Genomic DNA, 19,896 nt, shown 5'->3' with positions numbered 1-19,896 from the left:
TGTTTTATTACCTTTATTGCAGTAGCTCTTCTCAAATGTAAAGTGATTTCTAAAATGGACCTAGACCCTACAGAATGTTGAGATTTTGTCCCAGATTGGGTCCTAAGTAATGGTATATGTCTTGTAATTGACATTAGATAGTTAGATATTACACGTCAGCCTCTGAACGCAAACTTCATTGGGTGTCATTGGAGTAGTGGTGGTTGTATTATTCCTGTATTGACGCTGCCGCCAATACAGAGTCAGTAGCTGTTCCCATGCCATGTGCTGTCTGCATTTCTACACGTCACCTGCTGGATCGCTGGCGTTCTGCTTATTGCAGGAAAGGTTCTGCTTCTACTTATGCATGTGTGGAAATGTTCTGGGGAATAATTAAGCAAATTGATCTAGCTAAGGATTAGGTTTAAAGTGACACTGTCCCCCCCTTTTGTGCATTCTGACATCTACACAGGTGTAAAGGGTAAATTTTATATCATACGTCACGGTGCTTGTTCCAGTAAAAAGTCATCTTTTATAAACTGCAGATTGTGTTAAGTGGGCGTGGCCTCGTGGCATTAGCGCCACTTAGCCCCACCCACAACGTCACAATTGGCCCCGCCCCCTCAACAGCCATTGGAACAGGCTGGCCTAAAGGTCTAGGCCCCACCCCCTCTAGGTCGGCCCACCAATGGTCGCCAAGGGGATGGGGCCAACGGTGAGGTTGTGGGCGGGCTAAGTGGCGTTAATGCCGCGAGGCCACACCCACTTAACACAATCTGCAGTTCATAAAAGATGACTTTTTACTTGAACAAGCACCGTGACGTATGATATAAAATAAGGTATGAAAACTGCTAAATTTTCCCCGTTACACCTGTGTAGAGATGTCAGAATGCACAAAGGGGAGGGACAGTGTCACTTTTAGGTGATGTCTGAAAGTCCTGTTTCATGAGGAAAGGCAATTGCCCAAACGTTTGAATATAATACTTTTGTATTCTGGAGATCCTGAAAATATCAATATCGATATCAGAACAGCACAAGTCTGACACCCATCACTCCGCTTCATCAGCTATTTAAGGAGGCTGTAGTCATGAAAAAGAGGGTAACTTCCTGGTGGCTACACTGTTCTCAAAGTGGGCTCCTCCAGGAACTAAAAATAATGTAATTAAAAATACTTATAAAAATCATGCATAAGGGTATGTGCACACTGAGGAATAGGCGAGGAATTTGAAGCAGAATCCAGTCTTGATTTCCGCATGAAATCCCTCACCCGCCGTGGATTCCACAGCTCGCCCCCGCTCACGGCCGTGCGCGTCTCCACCTGTGCTATAAACTCCATTCTGTGCACAGGCAGATTCCTCGGTCCGAAGAATGAACCCGTCTGTTCTTCAGGCAGAATGGAGTCTATGTCCCAGATGGTGACGCAAGCGGGAGCGAGCTGTGGAATCCACGGCGGGTGATCCGTCCTGGTTCTGTAGTGTGCACATGCCCAAAGAATTGACGTGTCAATTCTTTGGGCAGATTCTGCAAGAGGAAACCTATAGAAGTCAAAGGGGCTTGTTTTTAATTTATAGTGAATGTTTCAGATATGTGTATTTATTTTTTAAAGTCAGGGCAGGACAGGAGATTTGGATCAAGTACCAGGATGAAGGATTTTAGATTTTATACATGCCCAATCGTTCGTTCCCCTGGAGGATGAGCCTCACTTAAGATTTGGCTTGTCCATCCCTCCTTAATATACATTTTTGCACAGTCAGTGACTATGTAGCTGTCTGTTATAGCTGGCATGTGTGTGGCCACTCAGGGCACATTCACATGTTCTGTGTCAGGACAGTAGCGCAAAGATTTGAACAGGTTTTTAGCTGAGATGTCTAGGATACAGGTGTGCAGCTTCACTGATCGTGTGAATGTGCCATTAAAGGAGAACTGAGAGCTAGAAAAAGACATCCCAAACTGCATACCTAGCTGTGTAAGTAGTGAGACTATCCTTTTATTACAGTCATCTGTGGCTGCAGTTGCCTTTTAAAAAGAATAAAAAATTTTTTATTGCCCCTCTGTGATATCATAGATGTATGGTTGGCACATTGAAGTGCTCTGGCCATGCCTTTATGACACTTCAGAATGGTAATAAAAAAACAGCGATGCCTTGGACAACTACAGTTTCACTGCTTACATGTGTATACAACTGCTCACAGTTGTATAGTCATGTCTTCTTGCTGAATGCTTTGCTTTTTGGTGTTTTTGTTTGCAGCTAGTAGGATGTTATTGAAAAATGTTATAATATATACTGTGCAGTAAATGGGTAATTCCTACCAGACGTTAAAGGGGTACTCTGAAGAAAACTTGTAACCGCTGTCTTAAAGTTATACAGATTTGTATATTATTTCCATTAAAAATTCTCAAGTCTTCCAACACTTTTCAGCTGCTGTATGTCCTGCAGGAAGTGGTGTATTCTTTCCAGTCTGACACAGTGCTCTCTGCTGCCACCTCTGTCCATGTCAGGAACTGTCCAGAGCAGCAGCAAATCCCCATAGAAAACTTCTCCTGCTCTGGACAGTTCCTGACATGGACAGAGGTGGCAGCAGAGAGCAGTATGTCAGACTGGAAAGAATACACCACTTACTGCAGGACATACATCAGCTGATAAGTACTGGAACACTGAAGATTTTTTAATAGACCTAAATTAGGGTCCATTTACACAAAGATTATCTGCCAAAGATTTGAAGCCGAAGCCAGACACAGACTATAAACAGATCAGGACATAAAGGAAAGCCTGAGATTTCTCTTCTTTTCAGACCCTTTCCTGGCTTTTGCTTCTTTGGCTGATAATCTTTCTGCGTAAATGGACCCTTACAAATCTATATAACTTTCAGATTTTTCCTCAAGTACCTTTTTAAGGTGATACTGTCACCCCAGTTTTCCTGTGTGTCCAACAATGATAAAAGTACACAGGAAAACTAGGGTGATAGTATCACTTTAAAGTTTGTATTTTTGGTTCATCTTGGAAAATTAAAAACAAGGCTCATTCTCTGGTATTTAATGCATGTGGATATTACTGTATTGCTTTTAATAGTGTATATTATGTGCCTGTCTACATACAGAATACTATTAATGCTTTACAATGTTATTGCTGGGGTATTTGTTGTGCTCTGTTAATCTGTACCTGCATTCAGTAAGGGAGAGCGTTCTGTATTGATGGAAGCCTGTATAAATCCAGAGTCTGATGTAGACGTTGCTTTTTTCATCTGCAGGTGTGTGTTGTTTCAGCGCAGCATGGCTGTGGTCATCCGCTTGCAAGGTCTGCCTATAGTGGCAGGGACCATGGATATTCGGCACTTCTTCTCTGGACTAACCATTCCTGATGGTGGCGTTCATATTGTAGGGGGTGAGCAGGGTGAGGCTTTCATCGTTTTTGCCACCGATGAAGATGCACGACTTGGCATGATGCGCACAGGTGGTACGATCAAAGGGTCAAAAGTGTCGCTATTATTGAGCAGTAAGACTGAAATGCAGAACATGATTGAACTTAGCCGCCGGCGCTTTGAGACTGCCAATGTTGATATCCCACCCGCAAATTCTAACCGCCCTGGGCCTCCACCAAATCCAACCATGAGTACCACCTCTGTAATGAGCCGTGTTACTATGCCAACGACTGTCCCCAGCTATAGCAGTCCTCCTACTAGCACAGTCGCTACCGTTACTTCTGTAGGTGATAGCACTAAGAACGTTGCAACTTTCTCTACGGCTAATATTGGAAATGCTCCACCAAGTCTAGGTGCCGCCTTCTGCAATCCGACATTTACAACTCCTATGCCTAGTGTTGCTCCGCAGCTGCCTTCTGTACCACCACCACCAATTCCTCCAATGCCAACAATACCAACCCTGCCACCAATGCCGTCCATACCTCCTATGCCTGTTCCTCCCCCTGTGTCGTCCTTGCCTCCAGTTCCTCCTGTCCCCCCAATACCACCAGTTCCACCCGTACCACCAATGTCATCTCTTCCTCCATTGACTGGCATACCACCTTTGAACCCGCCACCTGTTGGCCCCCTTCCTGCAGGGATGAATGGTTCTGGGTCCCAAATGAATAGTAATATCAACCCATTGTTCCTTGGCCCCATAAATCCAATGCCATTAAGAGTTCAAGGTTCAATGAAACCACCACCACCACCTCTTAACCACGATGACCCATACGTGGCTCTTCACGGGCTGCCTATTCCCGTGATGGAAAATGACGTCAAGGAGTTTCTTCACGGTTTGCGTTTAGATGGGATTGTTGTTTTGAAAGATCATATGGGTCGCCCCACAGGTGGGGCATTGGCAAAGCTTCTTACCCCACATGACACTTATGAAGCTTTGAAGCGTAATGGAATGCTACTGGGTCAACGTTTTATTGAAGTTAACCCAGCAAGTGAGAGACAGTGGGTAATGTCTGGGGGACACATGGGGAAACATAGTGGGGGACACCATGGGCCACTTCATATGATGCATAGTGGAGGACACCCAATGGGCAGGTCCAAGTCACCCAATTCTCGGCAGCAGCGTTCCCGTTCTAGGTCCCCACATGAGCACGGTTTCTGCATTTATTTGAGGGGCCTTCCCTATGAGGCAGAAAACAAACACGTGATAGATTTCTTTAAGAAACTGGACATTATTGAAGACAGCATATATATAGCTTATGGTCCCAATGGGAAAGCTACCGGAGAAGGCTTTCTGGAATTTAGGAATGAGGCAGACTATAAAACCGCACTGAACAGACACAAGCAATACATGGGCAATCGATTTATTCAGGTCCATCCCATGACAAAAAATCAAATGATAGAAAAGATAGAATCCATTAGGAAAAAATTGCAGAGTTTCAATTACGGTGACCATAAAGATTCCCCCCTTGACATGGAATTGGGTAAGCACAGCCCCAGACTCTGGGCACACCTCTCAAATCTGCCGTATAACATAGGCAGAAAAGACGTATTCCAGTTCTTCCATCTAGAAGGCATTGGCGTGGAGGAGGACAGTGTGCACGTCCTGACAGACAACAATGGCCAGGGCTTAGGACAGGCGCTCATCCAGTTTAGGAGCGAAGATGACGCTCGCAAATCTGAGCGCCTGAATCGTAAAAAGCTGAATGGGAGAGATGCTTTCTTGCGCATTGTGACTAACGAAGAGCGGAAAGATATTGAGATCAATCCCCCAATCATAGGTAGGAAAGGCTTCAGAATGCACAACTACAACAGCATACCCGATCCCATAAGATCCAATGTGGACGAGTTTTCCTTTATGAACAGTAGCATAAGTGACAACGGTCAGAACTTTCTTATTCCTAGTAAGTTCAGTGGACCAGGCAGTACCTTTGCTCCCCCTGTCCCACCACCTGCATTGGGGATTGGATTTGTAGATCCAAGACCACCACCACCACCACCACCCGGAACACCAAATGTGAAAAACTCTCCAGTTGACCCTGTAGAATTTGTGGGTGGCCCCAGTCACTTTAATGTCCCTCCCGCTGGATTTGGAGGAGGCCCTCCACCTTTTGGAAGTGGACCTTCCAACGCCAATGCCCCGCCTAACTTTAGCACAGCCCCGCCAAATATACCAACTAGTCCTGGCGGCATAAACCCCCCTCCTGGTTTCGCTCCGGGAAATCTGCCAATTGGTGGGCCTCCAGGTTTTGGAAACGGGGCTGGAAAGCCGGGGCCGACTGTGATAAGGATTCAGAATATGCCCTTCACAGTTACCGTAGATGAAATACTAGACTTCTTTTATGGCTACCAGTTGATACCTGATTCTGTGTGCTTAAAGTATAGCGAGAAGGGTATGCCCACAGGAGAAGCCATGGTAGCCTTTGAGTCCCGCGACGAGGCAATGGCAGCTGTGGTAGACTTAAATGACCGACCAATGGGCTCAAGAAAAGTAAAGCTTGTTTTGGGTTAATCCATCCCCCACTCTTGTACTGTGACCGATGTGTGTGTGTGTATATATATCTACATTTTTGCACTGTATAGGTGAATTGTATATGTAGACCCAATCACTGTTTAGGGCATGCATTTGGTTCCATCAAAACCTGCAAAGGCAACTGTGTTGGTCGTTTTTTTCTATTGTTATATTGCCAGTGTTAATCCTGATTTCTGCACGTAATTTCTTTCACATTCAAATGTATTGTTTGCTGAACTAAAGGCGACTTTGTAAATTTATTTTTCTACAACTCACTGTTATGTTATAAATGCAAATCGGGTCTCTATACAATGGAATTGACTTATATACGGTGTATAGAATACAAATTTTGCCACCAGCTACTCGGTGTAAATACATTTTTCTTTTGTAACTATTAAGCTGTAGCACCTACATGGAGCCTGTTATATTGCTCTGCTTTTGAATTTAGAAAATTCTGTGTATATACACACAACCCTTCTCTAGTTTGCTCACAGTCCTGACTTTTGAGCGTTTTTATGGATGTTTCATTTACGTACATTGAGCTAGTGGCAAAACTTCTATTCTACTGGTTTGCAGAATCCTCTGCGTATGATTTGTATCCCCTTTTGGAGAAGGTGATCGTGCATTTTGTTCTCTTAAGAAGATTGTACAAATTGACGGACGAGTGGCTTATTCATTTCCCGTATGCCACTCCTATGATGCAACCTATCCAGGGGATTTGCCACCCAAAAAGTTGACCTCTAAATTGGGGAATGCTCATGATGATCAAAGTTGTTGTATGTATATCCATGTTAAGATGTGCAGCCTGGCTCATTGGGCTGTCAGCTTTTTTTATTTGTCTTCTTCTTCTTCAGACCACTTTGGTGCTGTGGGATTTCTTCTGAAATGTGGCCCATTATAAATGCTTTGGTTTATCCTGAGCTCCATGATTCCTGTTATTTCACTGTTCAAAAGTGAGATTGTTGTAGTGGCGATTTCTAGTTCTGCTGGTTGTTTTTTTTTTTTTTTTTTTTAAATGACCATGATGCATAACCTCTACCTTTTCTTGTTTCAGAGCTTAAAGGGGTAGTGCGGTGCTACACATTTATTCACTAAATAACACACATTACATACAAAGTTATACAACTTCTTAATGTGTGTTATGGCCCCCTTCCCTGTGTTTAACACAACCCCCCCCCCCCCCCCTCGACCCCGGCCGCCATCTTGGGACATTGTAGTAATCTTCAGGAGGCCGGCCGGACCGCTCCAGCCACTGGAGGGGGGCAGGCATGAGGGTGGGCTGGAGCAGGATGGCCGGCCTCCTGAAGATTACTACATTGTCCCAAGATGGCAGCCGGGGTCGACAGTAATTCGGTGAGTATAATACACCACACTTCCGGGGGTGAGGGAACACGGGGAAGTTGTGTAACTTAGTAATGTGTGTTTAGTGAATAAATGTGTAGCACCGCACTACCCATTTAATAGGAACCCATAATGCTGCCCGAACCTCAAGTCATGGGGACGGTCCCCAGTGCCTACTGCCTTGATTGATATCTCCTTATACCCAAACAAACACATGAGAACATTTATCAGTCAATGCAGGGAGACTGGGTTGGGCACCTCCCCCTTCAGGCAGCATTAAAGTGGTGATAGGTTCCCTTTAACTTGTAATATATCTGTATTTAAAAAGTTGCATGTGTGGAATTTGACAAGTAGAAACTTTTTTGATTTCAGTGTGTTTTGAATACTCACAAATATACATTTTAGTTAAATATTTTACACTCTCCGTTTGGAATATATCAGCTTTATACTTTATTACCGGTTTAATCCTGGATATTGAGGAAATATTGTGGCTTTTGTAAATATGATGATCTGTTCAATAAAATGCTTGTTTCTTTGGCTCCTCAGAGGAGAGCACGGTTCTGCTCCATATGTGATGCCTATGAATTCTGCTCGATTTTGTTTGCTGTTTTTAACCATCGCCATGAAACCCTGAAATAAAAGATCATGGTTTGGGTAATATTTTTTTGTTTGTTTTGTGACATGTATACTGTCGTCTCCTTCACACTTTTTTTTTTTTTTTTTTTTTTTTTGGGTTGGAATGAATAGCAAAAGGCTTTTATTTGGATTTTTCTGTGTTAATTTCTCAAAGCTAGATGAGGAAAAACCTGAAAGGCGCACAACCTCCTGAGGATTGCTTTTCACAGCATCTGTCAAGAAGCAGTAACCTCATTGGGTGTATGTTAATGTTAACAGCTTGCTGTAAGAGAACATCGATTGTGTTTTTGTTGTGTCGCGGTCTGTTTCTCTTCCCACATATCCCAGGTGACAGATGTTGTCAGGTTGTCTACTCTTAATGGATTTCTTAAGATGAAATCTTTTATTTTTCATCAGATTTAATGTACCCTCACAAAGCTGTACAGCTGTTATCTTAAAGGAGAAGTCCAGCTGGGGGCAAAAAATCATTATGGGCAGGGGGTGGGGGAAAATTTAAAAAGACAATATACTTACCTGTCCTTGTGCCTACGCTGCTACGCGTCACAGAGCAGCCGTACCCCACCAGGCATTCTCCTCCAGTTTCCGACACGACCTGGGTGAACATCACAAGCGGGTGGCACTTAGCCCACTCAGTGACTGTAGTGACTTTAGCCAATCACAGACTGCAGCGATGTCCTGCCCCAGTCACTGACTGGCTAAGCGGGCATCTATCAACTGGGTTGTGACGTAGCTAGAGTAGAGCGAAGAAGACAGCCAGCTGGGGTCCAGGAGCGAGATAAATTGCTGCTTGCGCTCCAGGACAGGCTATTATGACTTTGTTCCCTCAGCCCGGAATAATTTTTTGGCCTGAATCTGGACTTCCCTTTTAAACTTGAGAACCATCGAACTTTTACATTATCACACATTAGGGTTATATTCTCCACTACTTTTCAGTCCTGTCCCCCCAACACTGCCTTTTGTGACTACTGTTACCTCAGGGTTAGCACGTTGAAGGAAGCAGTGTTAGAGTAGTGATGAATGACCTTACCAAACAGCCTATGGCTGTATCTATGTTCTCCAAGACTCCCTACGATTGCATCCAACTTCTCCAGCCACCGGGAGTCAAATGTCAAGCGTTCGGGTTCAAATGAGCCTAAATATTCGGTAAGTTTGCACATCACTAGTGGAGAGCAGCAGGGCTCAGGTGCTGTTGGCAGGGGATCAGGGCTGATGAGTATGATGGCTCAACAATCACTGGTAGGGGGGCTGACACCCGGCACCCCCACGGATCTACTATATAGCATCTGTACATAGTGAATGTGGCCGGAAGCAGTTGGCTCCCTTCACTGTGTAGTGGTGACGATGTGTAACTGCAGCCCAGCTCCTATTTAGGTGAATGGCAGCTGAGCTGCAGTAACCCAGTCCAGCCACTAAATGGGCAGATGGCTGCTTCTGGCCCTCTTCACTGTGTAGTGTGGGTGCTGAAAAGCTGATGTTTCGAGGTGTCAGGTTTGAGTACCCTACCAATTGGTGATTGATAACTATCCAAAACACTTTGGCCTTCTCCTTTGGAAGAGCAGGACAACCGACCACTATCCTAAACCCCCAGCAACTGTATATGTTATACACTCAGAGGTAATGTGCTAAATCAGTAGCTTACAGATTTTTTTATGTGTTTGCTCTGTGTTTTGCTGCACATGTCCCACCCAGAACGCTTTTATACTGCTTGTCCTCTCTTTGTTAGACCATGGTGATCATATATGCCGGCTGCCGCCACCAGCAGCTACACTAACACTGCCGGGATGGGACTATTACCGGAGCCATCCCTACTCCCAGTGTTATCTGTATACAATACTTGAAGAAGGAAGAATGTTGGTTTTGTTTCAGGATTTCTGTATTTAGTTTCTGAGCAATGTAAGATTGTATGTCCAACACTAGACTTTATGGTTCTATGACCTACTTTGTGTTACTTGGGCATTTATAGAGCATCATTGTTATTTCTGCTATAAGGGTATGTGCACACTCCCGCTCTCTGCCTGTGCCATGGACTCCATTCTATGGTCAGGCAGATTCTGCCCTCTACCCTGGGAATGAACCCATTCAGTCTTTGTGCGGGCGGTGGAATCTGCCTATGCATAGAATAGAGTCTATGGCACAGGCGGGGACGAGCGGTGGAATCTTCTGCAAGTCCTCCGCATGTTTTCCCTCAGTGTGTACATACCCCAACACACACTGACTGTGCTCTGAGGGTAATGCAGACTCTCAAGCAGGCAAACCATGCTTCACAGTATCATCTTGGAAACCCCGGTCTTCTGTAGCAGTATAGATGCACTGGTGGAGAGTGACTGGGGTTCCCATTGTGACAATAGGCCCAGTCTTCAGACCCCTTCTGAACTAACATTCAGATATGATGGCACATGGAAGCTTTCATCCACCGGTATGGGCCGAGCAATTGGGTTTGAGCTGTGGTCATCTCTATTGGCCGTGTCTCGTCTCAAACCACTTAATCGGTAGTCACTTTCTGGACAGAAGAGTTGGTTAACAGGATGCACTACTTTGCTTTACCATAGGGAAACCATGCTATCCAGAGCTCCAGGTCATAAGAGCCAAAGAGCCAGTGCAGCATATTAACCTGAAGCAATGTGTTTACGATCTCTGGCAAAGTGTTGTCAAGGGTCCTTATTGTATAAAGATCTTCTGTTCATCTTCAATTCATGGACTGCTGAGATGTTCTATGGATTTTGCTGTACAATTGCATTGAGTTGGAGATGCTAGACCTGTGGATCTCAAGTTTGCCCAAAATGTCAACATACAAACCTCAATCATCCACAGATGTTATCCTATTATTCTGCCGATGCACATGGAGTTTGCAGTGTTCTTATTGAAGAGTATTGGTCTCATACTCTCTATCGTCTCTTTTGAACACTGTTGAGGGTTTGCTTGATGGTGAACTCACTTGCCGATGTTATCCATGGAGCTCATTGCAATCCACTTTACACCTCGCTCGTGAAATGGACGGCCTGTGATTTACATTCTGGGAGGTTTCAGCTTTCTAACACCAAAGCACTGACGTTAGTTTGCCAACATACAGGAAAGCCCCCGAATTTTTTTTATTTGAAATACATTAAAAATTATTCGAAGCCCTAAAATATGGGTCACAATAGCAGGAAATAAAAGGAACTATCAGCTGAATTTAGCCTGCTGATAGCTCCCTAGTGGGCACAGGGCGCTGAGGATGAGGGTAAGTCCTTTGCCTTCATCCTCAGCGCCTTTCCTGTGCTGTTAGCTGTGAAATCTTCTGCTCTGTGAGCCTTTAGGAGCTCTGGGGACAGGGTCACTGTGCCCCCTGAGCACCTATCTGTCCGGCCCCCTCCATTGATCATTAAGGGTGGCGGGGCTCCTAACTGCTTACAGGCAGAAGTTTTCACCGTTAACAGCACGGAAAAAGCGTCAAGGATGAGGGTAAGAGACATACCCTCCTCCTCTGCGTCTCCTGTGCAATAGGGACATATCAGCAGGTTAATCTGCTTAAAGTTCCCCTTTAAGTTAGAGGATTACCAAGGTTTTAATACATGCAAAATCATATATAGTGATCTTCATAGATGCCCTCTTAAAGGGGTTTTCCAAACAAAATTTACTGATTGCATCATACTACACAGTGAGTGGAACACGGACATGGAATGCCTGTAACGGACTCCCCCTCCGCCCGGGCAGCATCTGTAATTAGATGCTGGGAGCGGGGGAACTGTATGCCTATGTGCCACGCTGTCATTACAGTGCAGCCATAGGCATACAGTTCCCCCGCTCCCAGCAATTATTACAGATGCTGCCCGGACGGTGGGGGAGTCCGTTACATGCATTCCACGTCCGTGATCCGTGCAGAACACGGAACGTGTGAAATCCGGCCTTATTTGCCGCTCAGGTCCTGTTTACATGAATAGGAACTAAGCCGCAATTACACATCACCACCGACACACAATGAATGGAGACTAGCCACGTTTACTGGAGTGCGGTGCTGAACCGCTCATAAGTGTGGATGCCGGCTGTCAATAAATTTTGCCAGAAAAAAAAAAACTTTAATGTTAAAACTTTAAGCAATAAGATGGCATCTATTGGGTTATAACTGTGATTTCTCATGTATTAATATCTTCATCGTCCTTGAACCTCATTTCATGCCAATTTAGATTGCATCCTATATTGTAGGGCTTGGTTTCAATTAATTTTAATGATTGATTGATGACTGATTCGATCAGGCAGCACTATTAGCACGCCGGATGCTTTAAATTACTGGTGTACTGTGTAAGTAGACAATTAATAAAAAGCATTGATCACAGCAACAAGTGGGTTACAATGAGCACTGATTTTGCTACTATGGCTGCTGCAAAGGTAAAAAAGTGTGAGTCTCCACTGCAGCACTGTGAACACACACTATTAGACATGCTGTTAAAGCGTTGTGTGGTGACATGAGATTACTTGCTTTACCTTTCAGGCACAGTGTGGATCATCTGCAGCTGGCAGGCTCCGCTTGCTTTGTTGCACACATCACTGACTAAGCTCCACCCCAACTTCCTGTACTTTCTTCTGGTCAAGTTTTGTTTTCTTCCTGAACCTAAAGGATAAAGTAAACAAGGGGGGTGCCTGTGCAGTTTATAAGTCTGTTCTCTATGTGCTCTACAGCTGTGGCCCTACTTGGTCCCTATCTTGGTCTACCCTGGCTTTGTCTTGGTCTTAGGCCAGTATGGTCTGTCTTAAGGTCTTAGAAGCACTGCTCTAGAGTAGATGCTAGTGAAGAAAGTGGCAGACTGGCGGTGGGGACTCAATGGCCGAGAAGCCCCGCCTCCGTGACACTGTTCACATTCATAAAAAGCCTCTTTTTTAACTTAAAAAGCTGCATGGGACATCAATTATAAAGGTAATTCTGCAATGTGCAAACATCACCTGTGCCAACAGGGGTGACAGTATTGCTTTAAATCTGAAGGAGAGGGGGAAAAACCTTCAGAGACACCTCAGATACATCAAGAAAGAGTGGGTGCACAATGCGGACCACAGATGACACAATCCAAATGTTTATCAATTACATGTTTTCCACATTCTAATTTGCATTTCCATGGCCCAGTTTTCCCTTATTTGCATGGTGTTGCTGTGAAATTGGAAACTATATACATAGTATAAAAATACCATGTAGCGATTATAATGTGAAGATAACATTTATGATGGAGTAAATTGTATTTGATCACCCGGCTATTGCAATGTACACCCAATGACGACAAAAAGTTAACCAAGGTGGAGTTGGATTTGAATAAAACGTTATATGTATGACTATAATATGTCAGTGATTGCAAGTGATGCGTACAGATCAGTTTATTCAGGGAAAAACTGTACAATAGAAAGGAGACTCTAGTACCCTGCCTGGATACAAGATGAGATATGGTTGGGCATGGAGGATACAGATTCTCTATGGTGTCCTACAGATGTTGCGGCTGGGTCTGACGATCCTGCACCGGTGTAGGATGCTCGAATGATGATAAATCTGGTGACTGGTCAGGCCAAAAAAGTGCTGCAATCTGGTGGAGATGTTACTGTGTGTGGGCGAGGACTATGCCAGTAGGAAGCCCTGCTATGAGAGGCTACAGGGTGTCCTGTACATATCCCTGAGCTGGTAGTGCCACCCCCATACCACTGCTATAGGCAGTCGACTATTCTATTCAATGTTTTCCCTGATGGTCATACCAGAATTTGGGGCAATGTGTCACCTCTTCACAGCAATGGCAGGATTAAGGTGCCCACAATGAGGCCTCCTTACACATATCTGTTCTCGGGTCCCAAATAGAGCCTGAAGGTGCTACTGGTTCAATCCATCCAGGCTCCTTATCGACTGCACAGCAATGGTGGCTGGCTCTCAATGGCAGGACACACAATAGGTGCCGTGACACCAAGTTTTTGACTGGAAATGGTCCATGCAGCTACAGGTGTGTTATTAAGGTGTTACCTGTGCCTGGATGGTGGTCAAGGAAACAAGGTTGCTTGGGCTTGTTGTCAAATCAAATGATCCTCTTTTCTGGAGCCTGTTTGCTGTGTGTGCATGCATGTTACCATTACCCCCAACACCTCGTAACAACTTGATGGCGAGAGATTTGTCGAAATGACCTTGCTGATGAATCCTCTATTCAATTATATTGGCAGTTCTTAGTTAGCAAAGACTTCAGAAGAGGAGGTTTTAGGGGTAGTGATTTCTGACACCTCACACTAATCTATATATATACTGGGCTGTATAACCAGTAGAAAAAGGGAGATTGTGAGCTCTAGTGAGACCACATCTGGAATTGTGTGTCCAGTTTTGGAGTCCTTACCTACAGAAAGGATATTGATAAAATAGAACGGGTCCAGAATGTTGTTTTTATTCTATTTGTATTTTCTGCTATTACTTGTTTTCTTTGAGAGAAAATATCAGAAGGAATCTCTGCTCTTTGTGTAAGACCGGGATGAGGAACCTTCGGCCCTCCAGCTGTTGCAAAACTACAATTCCCATCATGCTTGGACAGCCAAAGCATGTCCAAGCATGATGGGAATTATAGTTTTGCAACAGCTAGAGGGCCAAAGGTTCCCCATCCCTGGTGTAAGACATGGCAGCAGGGACTTACACACCAGCTTACAGCATAGAGAGATGAGAGAGAATTCTTGGAGTACGAGGAGAACAGATCCCCGCCCAAATCTGTTGCCGAACATCTAGGCTGTGTTCATACATTGCTTTACTGAATTATTTGCAGTAGTTAATCATTTCATTGTAGTCCCACTCACACTGCACGCTGTATTCTCTACCTGTAACACCACACAGCACGCTGTATTCTCTACCTGTAACACCACACAGCACGCTGTATTCTCTACCTGTAACACCACACAGCGCGCTGTATTCTCTACCTGTAACACCACACAGCACGCTGTATTTTCTACCTGTAACACCACACAGCACACTGTATTCTCTACCTGTAACACCACACAGCACGCTGTATTTTCTACCTGTAACACCACACAGCACACTGTATTCTCTACCTGTAACACCACACAGCACGCTGTATTCTCTACCTGTAACACCACACAGCACGCTGTATTCTCTACCTGTAACACCACACAGCACACTGTATTCTCTACCTGTAACAACACACAGCACACTGTATTCTCTACCTGTAACACCACACAGCACACTGTATTCTCTACCTGTAACACCACACAGCACACTGTATTCTCTACCTGTAACACCACACAGCACACTGTATTCTCTACCTGTAACACCACACAGCACACTGTATTCTCTACCTGTAACACCACACAGCACACTGTATTCTCTACCTGTAACACCACACAGCACACTGTATTCTCTACCTGTAACACCACACAGCACGCTGTATTCTCTACCTGTAACACCACGCTGTATTCTCTACCTGTAACACCACGCTGTATTCTCTACCTGTAACACCACACAGCACACTGTATTCTCTACCTGTAACACCACACAGCACACTGTATTCTCTACCTGTAACACCACACAGCATGCTGTATTCTCTACCTGTAACACCACGCTGTATTCTCTACCTGTAACACCACGCTGTATTCTCTCCCTGTAACACCACACATTGGAATAAAGTAAAGCACTTTTTAAGTTTACTTTTAAAAAAAAATTTTTTATTTAATCTCCATGCACATATGATCAAGCATCTTTTATCTGTGAAGTTGAGCCCCACAATAAGGACTTTATCCGATACCATCTTACATGGGATATACTGTTTATGCCTGTTTTTTTGTCCAGGTGGCATTGACAGTGCAGGCTCTGATCCTGTCTGCCGTTTAGCATCATTTACTTGTGTTACTGCATCATTTTTGTGAATACGCTACAGTACTGCAATGATACTCGAACATGTGGGAGCACAGCCCTAATATTACTGCAGAGTTTTGCACAATCATTAAAATTAATGCTGCACCTGCTTCTGGCCAGTCAGAGTGAGTGGATCACTCAGGGGATTGGGGGATCCAGCCCCGCCTCCTGTGACATTACGCCCTGCCCCTGTCTGCATCATCAGCCTGATCTCAGCAAACACACACAATGTGAGACAGAGGCATGGAAGGTGGGAGAGCAGAAGGAGCAGGAGACAATGTGAATTGGCACAGGGGCCATTTTTTTTTCACTTCCTGGATTTCTATCAGCTACCAGTGTGGCAGAACCGCACAGATACAGTAATACATTGTATAGACACAGCTATATAACTCTTAATGTACTTTTAATAGAAAACAAGTTTTTCTTATCCGGAGCTCCTCTTTTAGGGTATAAACCCACACACCGTATACGCAGCGTATTTACTGCTGCGATACGCAGCAAATACGCAACAAATACACAGCAGATTAGATCTAAATAACTGAACACAGCATCAAATCTAAACCATCAAATCTGCTGCGTATACGGTGTGTGGGTTTGTACCCTAAACTTGTTCAGCTTCTTAAAAACCAACATCAGAAGTTTAGTATATAATTTTAACAACCATATTGCCTCACTTACCACGTGCAGGTCTCTGATACACGATGCCCTAATCGAGCCATGGTGCAGCGTATGCCGGTGCCCACCACCACAAAGCCAGTGCCCACAGGGGGGAGCAGCTATAGACGCTTCTTCGGCCGATAATCGTCCCATGTAAAAGTGACAGCGATCAGCTGCAGAGCAGGAAAACACCCGAGAATTATGTTGAAGCTTTGCAGACAGCAAAATGTGGAGTCTTTAAAGGGGTTATCCAGCACTACAAAAACATGGCCACTTTCTTCCAGAGACAGCATCACTCTGGTCTCCAGTTTGGGTGCAGGTTATGTAACTCTGTTACATTGAAGTGAATGGAGCTTAACCTGCGGTTCTTAAGGGAGTTCAGAGCGGGGCTCCTCTGCGACCCCTCTCTGAACCGCCGCGGTCCCGGGAGCTGCATGTAGCCCGGGACCACGGCTATTAGCAGGCATGGTCCGATCGCCGTGCCCGCTAATCAGGTAATCAGATGCAGCTGTCAAAGTTGACAGCTGCATCCGATTACCTTCTGCAGACGGTTCCTGGTGTCTAGCGGGGTGGATTGCTCCCAGAGGAGCGATCCACACGTCCAGCTTGGGTCGGGGTCTGTGCCGTAATGGCGCGGATCCCAGCTCGGCACTCGGTTGCTTCCAACTACAGCAGCCCGAAGCAACCGAGTGCCTCTCTTATTGATCTATGCTGTATATCTGAGTGCTTATACTAGAAGTCCTCTAGGGGGGAATAACCCTAAACCCAGGGGGGCTTCTAGTATAAGTGTAAAAAAAACAAAAACCCTCCCCTAATAAGTCTGAATCACCCCCCTTTTCCCATGTTATAAATAAATAAATAAACATGTTTGGTATCGCCGCGTGCGTAATCGCCCAAACTATTAATCACATTCCTGATCTAAGCGCAAAAAATCCCAAAGTGCAAAATTGCGCATTTTTGGTTGCATTAAATACAGAAAAATTGTAATCAAAAGTGATTAAAAAGTCGCATATGCTCAATCAAGGTACCGATAGAAAGAACACATCATGGCGCAAAAAATGACACCTCACACAGCCCCATAGACCAAAGGATAAAAGCGCTATAAGCCTGGGAAAGGAGCGATTTTAAGGAACATATTTTTGTTAACAATGGTTTGAAATTTTTTACAGGCCATCAGATAAAAGAAAAGTTATACATGTTATATATCGTTGTAATCGTAACGACTTGACGAACATATGTAACAAGTTTTATCCCAAGGCGAACGGCGTAAAAACAAATATCCCCCAAATAAAAGAAATGCGTTTACGTTTTGTTTTTTCAATTTCACCACACTTAATTTTTTTCTGGTTTCGCAGTGTACTTTATGAAAAAATTCCGCCAGTCATTGCAAAGTACAATTAGTGGCGCAAAAAATAAGGGCTCATGTGGGTTTCTAGGTGGAAAAATGCAAGTGCTATGACCTTTTATGCAGAAGGAGGAAAAAACGAAAACGCAAAAAACTAAATTGGCCCCGTCCTTAAGGCGTTAAAGGGTTTATCCACCTAAGAGTGAAAAAATGAAATGCTACCTGCTCTTACTTACCAAGCCCCCTGAGTATTTTGAGCCGTCTCCTGTCTTTCTAGCTGCTGCCATTCCTGAGTTATAAGTTTTTCTAAAAGCCGATCTATATCCAAGATGGGAAACTACATTTCCCATCATGCATCTCTCTGATTGGTCCATTTGTGTACTCACCCCCTTAGCTTCCTTTCCTGCCCGCTGCTGTCATTCCTATGACCACAGAGCAGTTTTTTTCACTGATTTTGCATCACATCACCCCAATATGTATTCCATACTAGCTCATGGTGTAGCAAAGCTGGCGCGTACAGGGTGTAGCTATAATGGGCATCTGGTTACCAGGGGTGGGTGGTGTAGTGTAGGTTTAGATCTCTGCTTGCTGACTGTGAATGAAAACATTCTGGTATGGGGAAAACAAATTCTCCCAGAATGCAGTGCAGTCACGACCAACCCATTCTAGAAGATCCGCTAGTATGTTAGGAGCGATCTTTCAGCATGCTTTTCAACAATGGCATCCAGCAGAGCGACGGGTCCAGCTCTAGGCTATAGGAAAGCTGTAGCTATATACAGATTATATCTAACTAGGTCAGAGGTGAAGAAATGCTGTGGTCATCCATGGGGAAATCCTGCTGAACATACAGATACAAGTACAAATAAAACCAGCTGAGCACGAGGCCAACGCTGGAATGCTTGCCACCGCTTGTCCATATTCTATGTTATGCTTTTAGAGCAGGGATGGGGAGCCTTCCACCCTCCAGCTATTATTCCCATCATGCCTGGACAGCCAAAGCGAATATTCCCAGAAAGATCCTTTTTGTCTTTTATGTGCGGTCAGTTTGAACAAGTTTAGTAACGAATATAGACTAAAACGTATACAGCTCCAATATCCTTCCTACTAAAGTTGGCGGCAGGTTTGGCCAATAGTATAAGGTGTATGGGGGCCTCCTGACTCCCCACCAACAGATGTCAGTGAAGTTAGGGGTTGGGTGGGATGGATTTTCACTGCCTTACCCCTTTGTTCACAGTAGGATAATTCAGCAATAGAGCTGTGTGGCTGCAGCTTACCCCTCCCCATGGGGAACACATGAATTTTTAACTGGATGGGAGAAATAAGAGGTTATAGAAGATGTATAGGCACATTTTACTAAGGACTGTAGCTTCAGATGGAACCATGTTGATACAATGATTTGAGTGCGGTTCTAAACTTTATCCATTGATGGCTTGTGCAAATGCCCCAAACTGCCCTGGCTATTGATCATTGATTGATTGATTGATTCATTAATTGATCAGTACTGAACTCTGTTGGCTTTTACAGTATGTCCACCTAAATAGAAAAATCATATCTGATAGGGCATATAGGAAAGTACTCCACTTTTGTACTTTTATTTTATAAAAGTAAATGTTTATTTTGTAAATGCAAAATGAAGCAACTTTATGAATTTGTCTTCATTAAAAATTTACTACCATTCATCTGCCATTGGGAGAAAGATCGCACAGTTTTGAGAGTTGGTGGTTGTCTCTGCCCCTACTGCAAGCAATCCTCTATGAAGGTATAGGTGTGTATTGATGTGTGCGTCTATGAATTGGTAACCCTTGCTTACTATATACATCTTATAATGAGACTTTAGATCTTTAGGTTACGTCTGTGGAGAGCTAGGTAGTCTATAAAGTCCTTTGTGGGTGTCCATCTAAGAGGGCTGCTGGAATATTGGACATATATGATAACTAAACAGTAGAGAAGGACTGGGCCATATGTGCTGTTCATGGTGTCATTGACTTCCGCCGATATCGTTCCCTTATCCTGCTGACTATTGCAGCATGCAGTACATGGTTTATTATCACAGTGGTTTATTATTACTGCTTTCCACTGAAAGGACTGATATAGTGTTTTATCTGAATGATTTCATGGATTACACAGCTCTTTATGGTGACTGCCGATCCGTTACAGCCTT

The 19,896-nt window shown here is 44.3% G+C and overlaps 1 protein-coding gene across 1 annotated transcript; it reads left to right on the top strand.

Annotated features, from left to right (window-relative positions):
• Positions 1–3,206: 3,206 nt before the first annotated feature.
• Positions 3,207–6,910, top strand: RBM12 (RNA binding motif protein 12). The gene has a single exon (XM_069953173.1). The coding sequence runs from the start codon at positions 3,250–3,252 to the stop codon at positions 5,905–5,907; it is 2,658 nt and encodes an 885-aa protein (XP_069809274.1). The 5' UTR covers positions 3,207–3,249; the 3' UTR covers positions 5,908–6,910.
• The last annotated feature ends 12,986 nt before the right edge of the window (positions 6,911–19,896 follow it).

The sequence above is a fragment of the Dendropsophus ebraccatus genome, chromosome 14 (assembly GCF_027789765.1).
Source record: "Dendropsophus ebraccatus isolate aDenEbr1 chromosome 14, aDenEbr1.pat, whole genome shotgun sequence".
Classification (NCBI taxonomy): Eukaryota; Metazoa; Chordata; class Amphibia; order Anura; family Hylidae; genus Dendropsophus; species Dendropsophus ebraccatus.
The sequence above is the reverse complement of the archived record's forward strand: the minus strand, read 5'-3'. Positions and strand labels throughout refer to the sequence as shown.